This window comes from Ostrea edulis, chromosome 2 (assembly GCF_947568905.1).
Source record: "Ostrea edulis chromosome 2, xbOstEdul1.1, whole genome shotgun sequence".
NCBI classification, from domain to species: Eukaryota; Metazoa; Mollusca; class Bivalvia; order Ostreida; family Ostreidae; genus Ostrea; species Ostrea edulis.
This window is the reverse complement of record NC_079165.1, coordinates 92,777,902-92,786,864: the sequence shown is the minus strand read 5'-3', so window position 1 is coordinate 92,786,864 and position 8,963 is coordinate 92,777,902. Positions and strand designations below refer to the sequence as shown.

Genomic DNA, 8,963 nt, shown 5'->3' with positions numbered 1-8,963 from the left:
GCGAAGATCAAAGGGATGCCGCGGTTATTATTCTAGGATATACCTTCATACGTATTAACTGATTATGAGAAAATTGATACATATGGACATCTCGCTTGTACTTCGAGTTTTGGTAATACAACAATAAAGTCGATGACTGGTAATTCAATCTTATAATCATAAAAATCATCTATATAGTAAAACAAATCCATAAATGACTGAAGAACTTGTATTTACATTGTTTTTATGCATTTTTCACTTTGTCAAATCACATTAAATTGACAATGAATATAAACAATACGTAAACGTTATGAAAATAGTTCATACATCCTGGGACAATTCGTGGGATCAGGTGCCTAGGACGAATAAGCACCCCCTGTCAACCGATCACACCCGCCGTGAACCCTATGTCTTGATCAAGTAAACGCAGTAATCCATATTCAAACTCGGTGTGCCAAGAATGGCCTAATAGTCGGTACAAAACACGTTTGACAGCATTTGACAGGTTGTATTGACAAACTAGATCGTTATAATAACGACCATAGTATTTGCGAAATACTGACTTTGCAACCCTTGTAACGTCCACTTCCTGGCTTTAATATAAGTCTATTCACTCTTTTCCTACATGGTCCCAAATTCACATTAGATAACACTTCGAATCCACAGCACCTCACTGGGCAGTTCGAAAGTGGCCAACCATGAGTTTGATCGCGTGTCCAAACATTCTATAGAATTTTTTAGAGTGCCTTTGCTGTTGAGAGCTATTCCACCAATCAAAAACAGCTTTTGTCCTGAAAATTTCAAAAGGCGTTAAAATTAAGAATCAAGTATGTTAAGGAATGATGAAGCAATGTTTTACATTCACAGACACCAAGAAACAACTACATGCATGGACATGTTGTGATAAATTGTAGTTCCATATATATATATATATATATATATATATATATATATATATATTTGTATGTTCAATGTGTAAGTGGTAGACCACATGTTAATCGTAAAGTAAGAATTACTCGCCCGAAACAAAATAAGCTGCGCTGTGGCGTGCTTTATCCAAACAAGTGCACAACCACCAGGAGTCATTCTGCGCATCATAGATATCAACATCCTCTACGTCTAAAACACGTGACATGTTAGAATCCACGGCCAAACCACCGCTCAGGTACAGGGTGCCTCCAACACAAGTCATGTTGGCATGGCAACGACCAAAACGTAGACGACCTCTTGCAGCCCATCTACAACAAAACGTAAGTTATTGTAAACGAAATAGGTGCATAAAAACGTGACGTTTTGTACGAATGAATGGAAACCAAAACCGTTGCTGGGTATCTAGACAAAGTACCTGTTTTTTAATGGGTGGAAGACTTCGACACTATCAAGGATCGGAGGCATTCCAGATAAAGTGTTTCCAAATCCTCCTGACACAAAAATCTTCCCATCAAGCTCTGCGGCACTAGCCCCAGCACGTGCTGTTGTCATAGACTTTACGAACTGCCACCGATCTGTTACTGGATCATAACACTCAACTGACCGGAGCACCCTAAAATGACGAAATTAAACGGTATGGCAAAACTAAAAAACATAGTATTGTAATGCATTGAGCTATACATCAACGTCTACCAGGGCTCGTACCTTGTCAATTCAAGGGTTTGGGGGATGACTTCAGTGTAACAACGTCTCCATATGAGTGAAAGATTCTCAAGAGGGACGTTAAATCAATCAACCATTAATATAACAGTTTTCCTTCATAAATTACTAGCAATATGATTGTGAATAAAGACCTGTGTTATGGATCAGAATTTCCCCCAATAAAGCAGCAGAATTTACTAACAAAAGCAATTAAACAATTAATGAGATTCATTTACAATTATTGAAAAAATTGTAACAATAGCAATTTTTTTTTAAAAATAACTCCGTGCCGAACTGAATCTACACACACAAAATAGTGAATTCCAAAATCTTAATTCCCAATTAAAATAATCCAAAGCCTAAAATGTGCTTGTCTAACCAGAACATTTTTATCATGAAAATTCACCATGTATTTATATCAAGAATGGATTTTCTAGTACAATCTTGAAAGGCAATGATGGAACCATTACGTCATCTTTCTACTAAAGAAGTAAACATCAACCTTTAGAACAATCTAAATCACAGGTGTCAATTGAGTGGAAATAGTACACAAAAAGTAAACATCGAGCTCTAGAACAATCTAGGTAGAACAATCTAGGTCACAAGTGTCATTTGAGTGGAAATAGTACACAACAAGAAGTAAACATCGAACTCTAAAACAATCTAGGTTAAGGGTGTCAGTTGAGTGCAAGTAGTACACAACACCTGCAAATATATACAGATAGTACGGCCTAACCTTATCCGTGTTTTAAAATAATCACAACGACAATATGGAATAGGGAATCAAATGCAATGTAGTATCTAATGATTGGATAATTTGCAGTTGGTAGATCAACTGTCAGCCTTACAATGGCCAACCTCACACTACCGCTTCACCGGCAATGATGACGTGTCCATATGAGTGAAAAATTCTCGAAAGGGACGTTAAACAATATATAACCAACCAATCAATACATCTGAAAGACTGGATGAATATCGAATGATCACACTATAAATTTCCGGAATATTACAGTATATTGTCCACTACTATACTTTGTACTAATTTGTTAAATGTTATATACACTGCTGGATAAAACTACCTGTTGTTTCTCCCCACTCCACCAATGGCATAGATACATCCATCGAGAACGCACAAAGTATGGTGCATCCGGGTAGTTTTCATAGGCGCCAAACTCCGCCAGCCATTTCTTGGACTATAGACCCACACATCCCTTTGCGGAAGTTCAAACTGAGGATGGAACCCTCCTACAGTGAAATAACATACATGTATATTCAGATATCTGTCAATTTACGCGAGTGATAGTATACATGTACCATATAAGTTATTTGCTCTGTTTGGTACAACATTTAAAGCTCACCTATCACATACAACTTTCCTCCCAGTACTGTCATGGAATGAGGTTCAATTCCTTCTGATATCGATGATTGATCGATAGTGTTGTGTTCGTTTGCACGATCCTTGACTATTAAAAAAATATTTACATGCTTTATAAAAGTGTCTGTCTATATATATTGTACAGTATTCCTTCATTAAAATATTAACGTTTGATTTCACCTCGTTACAAGAAAACCCAACACAAGTCTTAGTTTGCTTACTAGTGTTCGCACTTCCTATGTGTTGCTCTCTTGCTCTCTGTATTTGTTTTGGTGAGGATTGAGGTTCTGTGGATATTTCATATCCTGCTACACGTTTTGTGCAGTTCTCGTCATTCTCAATACTTCCAAATGAAATATCCAGGAGGTCGGTATGTGAAGCATTGTACTACAAACAACAAAGGCAACCCATGATAGTAACCATTGTAGTACAAACAACAAAGGCAACCCATGATAGTAAACATTGTACTACAAACAACAAAGGCAACCCATGATAGTAAGCATTGTAGTACAAACAACAAAGGCAACCCATGATAGTAACCATTGTACTACAAACAACAAAGGCAACCCATGATAGTAACCATTGTAGTACAAACAACAAAGGCAACCCATGATAGTAACCATTGTACTACAAACAACAAAGGCAACCCATGATAGTAAGCATTGTACAACAAACAACAAAGGCAACCCACGATAGTAAGTATTGTACTACAAACAACAAAGGCAACCCATGATAGTAACCATTGTAGTACAAACAACAAAGGCAACCCATGATAGTAAGCATTGTACTACAAACAACAAAGGCAACCCATGATAGTAAACATTGTACTACAAACAACAAAGGCAACCCATGATAGTAAGTATTGTACTACAAACAACAAAGGCAACCCATGATAGTAAGCATTGGGGTGACAATTCTAGTACGGAGTATCTAGTTATAAAACACTTTAATTACGTCATAGACAGCGATATTTACGACATCAATTTCATTTTTGGAAATGCATGAGGGTATGAACTGCGATACTTTACGGCGGCACACTTCATAGCGCTTCATAAAAATGTATTTTCAAAACTTGATTATATATTACACAAAATTGAATATGTATTGCACTTACATTCATATAGTTGTTGTACGTGTCATCAGGAAAAGAACGACATCTTGGATTTGGTACATCCAGTTCTAGGGGGTCGTGCATATTTAATGCTAATGCAGTTCTAATCCTACGAAAGCAAAAACCATTAATTATAGGGCATTGAAAATTTGTATAAAGCTCCATGTAACTGCGATCTACGTAAATCTTAGTAAAAAAAACCCTGGAGTAATTGAAGAATTACCAATTGGCCTTGTGGATCATGTCTAGGCACCTTTCGTTGGATCTAAGAAGGCAGTTCTTATTGATACAGTCAAACAACTCTAGCTGCGTCATTAATGGAAAACGAACACATTTCATGACTCTTTCCAAAACCTGTGAGCGTTGACTGGATCCCCTGTATATCCACTGCATTGCTGCACGGAGGACGTCCGCCTCTGTCGCTGTGTTTAACCCATCATGTGACAGGATTATACATAGGGTTTCAACATCCAGATCTAGAAAGGATTCACACTGAGAAATCGCTAGAAATCTCTCCGAGATGAACCTTAGTATGGAGTCAATAAAACCGGTCTCCATTTTTTCCCTACTTTCAATGAGCAACAAGATTAAATCCTCATCCGGGAGGAAAGCTATTTCCTGGACACATCTTTGTCTTATTTCTGGAACTTCAAAATGCCGCGAGATTTTCATCAAATCTAACATCATTGGTGTCGCCATTTCCAATTGTCCCGTATAAACAAAGTCCACAAATGATTTTAAGGACCTCATGGACACCCCTCGAATGTGGACATCTGCCATCAATTTGGAATTCGGATGACTGTTCTCGTTAAATATGGATGCAAAGTACGGACTGACGGAGCATAACATAAATCGATGGGCAAAAAGGACTTCATTTCCTACGAAGAATCTTACGTCACAGACCCGAGAGTTTTCGTAACATTTTCTAACATATGATCCAAGCTTGGCCCAGTGCATCATCTGGTCAAGTGGTACGTTTTGCATTCCTTCTTGATGACTCCGAATCTCGTCTGGAGGTGACTGAAAGACGTCCTTTTCCATCTGGATTCCATCATCAATGGTGAATGAAGGGGAAGAGTGAGTAGAGTCTTTAACCAAAGTGTGTTCATCAAAAGTCTCCAAAGATGATTTACTTTTGACTGTGCCTGTGAGCTCTTCGTCTGCAGATACATACAAGGAAGTCGACGAAGATTGATCTAGTCCATCACATAGCAGACTGGCCTGATCTGGAACAAACGGTACGTAATTACTTTTAATTAAACAAACCAATTCATGCACCGAATTTATGCACGCAAACACTACAAAATGTGATTAATGCAGCGAACAACAAAACGTAATTAAAAGTAAGAAGAAATTAGAGGTAAATAATGATAACTCAAAAAAAAAAAAAAGGATTATAAACGCATAATTGTCTTACCCATAATAGCAGTCCCAGGGGAAGAAATGTCCCTACTGTCATTCAGTTCTGCTGGTCTATCCTCTGTTGTCCTACTATGGTGTCCTACCAGTGTTACATCAACAGAAGAAGCAGTGGAAGACACGTCATCTTCAATAGTGTCAGGGGGTGAAGGATGCTGGACATGTTCCACTACGGTGTTAGATGCATTCGGAAATCTCTTCTTACACCGTGCAGGTACAAATGAACTGGACTTGGAGACGGAATTTAAAGAACTGCTTTGGCTAACCAGTGGGGTGGTCTGTGGTTCTCTTCCTTTGGATTTGTTCCTGGCATCAGCGTACATTGATCGTGAATCAGAAAATACATCTGAACTACGATTGACTGGTGACTCATCATCTCTCGATGCATTCTGAATGAGAAAAATGTCCTCTATCCCTTTATCTGACACATCGGTAATTTGTTGTATTCTGTGGTGCTTGTTCCATTTAGAAAATTTAATGGGCAATGGTTTGAGCAGACCTGTGAGAGACTCGGAGTGAGCTGTCGGCCTGTCCACAGGCTGGAAGTGACACCGGGATTCATCTGTGTCTGCCATATCGCCACACATCAAGTGACAATTTGGGTCAAGCGTAAAAGGCGCAATTCGGGACTGACCCTGTATCTTGAATTGTGCCTGGGAACCGCAAGAAGCAGAATGCCGTGATTGAACACGTGAATCTTGACTTGAACCGGATTTTTTCGAGCATTTGGTTTCATCTTTCCGGCTTGGCACAATGCAGTCTGATTCTGTTAATCTTAACGATTGCAGCGGATGATTTGGTTGGTAACGCGACAGATTATCGGGCATTTTGAGAAATAATTGTTTACAATAGTATCGGCGAGAATGGCTGCTATGGATAGCGTGTACTATGACGTAACAGTTATTGTTGAATTGTAGTGCGGTAACAATGGAATGACGTCATAGTACTTTTAAAACACGTGAAAAATTTGCCATAATTATCATACACACGGAGAGAGAGAGAGAGAGAGAGAGAGAGAGAGAGAGAGAGAGAGAGAGAGAGAGAGAATTTGAAGAAAATTACTCATCGTAGTGTCACTATTAAAAGCCTTGAAGTTCCCCGGTTGACGTGCTCCTTTTCTTTTGAAACATGACGTAAAATATAACACTAACTGTTTCTGAAACCGACACGGTCCTTAGATATGTAAAACAGTTAATGTTACTTTAAATTTTGTCTGAAGTCACCGCTAAGTGTGAATTCTCACATTAGTAGTTTATTTAAATGATTGCTAGTTATATAAGTATTGTTAAATAATTTAATTCTTATTGTATCCTTGTCTCTGATTCACGGATTATAAAGCGTAAACTGACCCAAACCAGGTTATACTCGTATAACTTGCCTCAGAATTAAGGTAGAGATTGATAGGTTGATGCAAAAAAAATTAACCATTGAATTTTTTTTATTTTGATATATGTTTATGATGAAGCTTCGATATAAAACATAATAAAAAATCAATGTAGGTAATCGACCTTGTTTTTGAGAAATATGGCGATTTTAACAACACCTTCTTTAGTCCTTGTAAAGCGTAAAAAGTGAAGAAAAATAAGTAGAGAGCAATATACAAATAGAGCTATAACATTTTTATTGTAAAAAGGATCATAACTTGTCATATATGGTTCCAAACAACCTTTCACATAATTGTATATTACACATCAATTTCAAGTTCAGCAATCATTATTAACATGCAACAACATTACTTCAACAGAGCTACATTGGCCAATTACCTTAAAACAGTGCAAAATATTTGCACACAGGGTCATACCTTTGCTTAAGCTGCAAAAAAATTACCCATCAAATTTCTTATTTTATTTCATTAAGTGGTCAGTCTATTAGTAAGTAAAATATATGAAAAAAATTATACACCATAATGGGGTTCAATATGGAACTAGCAAAAAATTCCTAACCCCACCCCCTTTTAACAAACTACACATTTTCGTAAGAAAAAGGGTTATTAAAAGATGTTGTAAACAATCCATCAAAAACAGCTTGCTGAAATTCGAAGATTCTTTGTAATACCTTTTTTAAATTAATAAATATAATACAGAAAGTATGTATTTCAAATTTTAGCTTATATTTTGTTGTAGTTCTCGTTGTTGACCTTTGTGCACTTACACTCAGAATATAGATTTATCATACGTCATCATATTTGATGATTAATATTAAGAGTTTTCTCAAATAAAAATCCCCACAAAAAATTGAAATACAATTTATATTTGTTAAAACAAATGTCTCCATTACATCCCAACCCCTTTAATATACTGCATGGTATGGAGGAGAAAGAATGAGCAGGAACATAGACGTCATGAATATGCACTTTGTGCATTGAGAAGAAAGATTCAGCCAGCAGAGATAAACTACTGACCTTTTTATAACTTAGAATGTTTAAGCATTCCCAAATTACCTCTTTGAAAATTGAACATGACAATAAGAAGGTTTCTATAAGCTATTTCAGGGGCGGATCAGGAATTGAAGTTGGAAGGGGGGTGCAACTGTATGAGGCAGGGGTCTGGGGGCCGCCTTGAAAGGGGGGGGGGGGCGATTCCCCAGAAACTCCTGGATTTTACAGATTTTTTAGGGCTTAAAATATGTCTCCTATGTAGTCATTTTTATTATTTTCTGTCATTTTTAATAAGGTGAAATTAATAAAATAACGCAAATTTTAAGGGTTTTTGGAAAAAGTAGCTGTTCTCCCACTAAAAGTAATTCAATAAATCAAAAGATTTTGTCAGACATTTATTTCTCTGAGAGTGGAGGAAATTATGGATTCTTTTATCGTATATATTTCTCTAAACAAGAGACCACGATTTACTTTAAACTTGAAAATTTTAGGGGGGCTCGCGCCGGTTGCCCCCCACCCCACCCACTATATCCGCCAATGCATTTATGTATGTGCTCTTGCGATTGACCTTTTTGCACTCACAATGATTGCATTAATATTTAGTTATTTTTCATACATTTTTTTTATAATAACCAGACACGATTACCTATTATAAGAAATTGATATGATTATACAGCATAGTGCACCAAATATGTTTAAATAACAACTTTATATTTAATATCAATGGAAAGATTTCCACCCAATCGACCCATGGATTGATTGTATCTTGTTTAACGTCTCTCTCGAGAATTTTTTACTCATATGGAGACGTTACCAAGACCGGTGAACGGCTTTAAATTTAGGCCTTTGCTCGGCGCTTACGGCCATTGAGCAGTGAGGGTTCTTTAGCGTGCCACATCTACTGTGACACTGGGCATCCGTTTTGATGGTCATCTCCGAGGACCAGTGACATTCACACCTGATGCTGAGCGTTTGGCAGTATATATGCACTGAGTGTGTGTAACGGGGGGGGGGGGGGGGGGGGGGGGGGGGGGGGGTATGTTAGAAAATGAGAAATTCAAACACATTGA

At 37.5% G+C, this 8,963-nt stretch overlaps 1 protein-coding gene across 1 annotated transcript; it reads right to left on the bottom strand.

Moving 5' to 3' along the window:
- Nucleotides 1-311: 311 nt before the first annotated feature.
- On the bottom strand, nt 312-6,091 carry LOC125680138 (kelch-like protein 2). Its single transcript, XM_048919583.2, has 9 exons — nt 5,515-6,091; nt 4,321-5,323; nt 4,101-4,206; nt 3,220-3,373; nt 2,970-3,074; nt 2,691-2,856; nt 1,325-1,522; nt 1,000-1,217; nt 312-770 (listed from the first exon to the last, which is right to left on the bottom strand). Exons 1-9 carry the CDS (start codon nt 6,089-6,091, stop codon nt 622-624), a joined length of 2,676 nt encoding a protein of 891 aa, XP_048775540.2. The 3' UTR covers nt 312-621.
- Between the last annotated feature and the right edge of the window lie 2,872 nt (nt 6,092-8,963).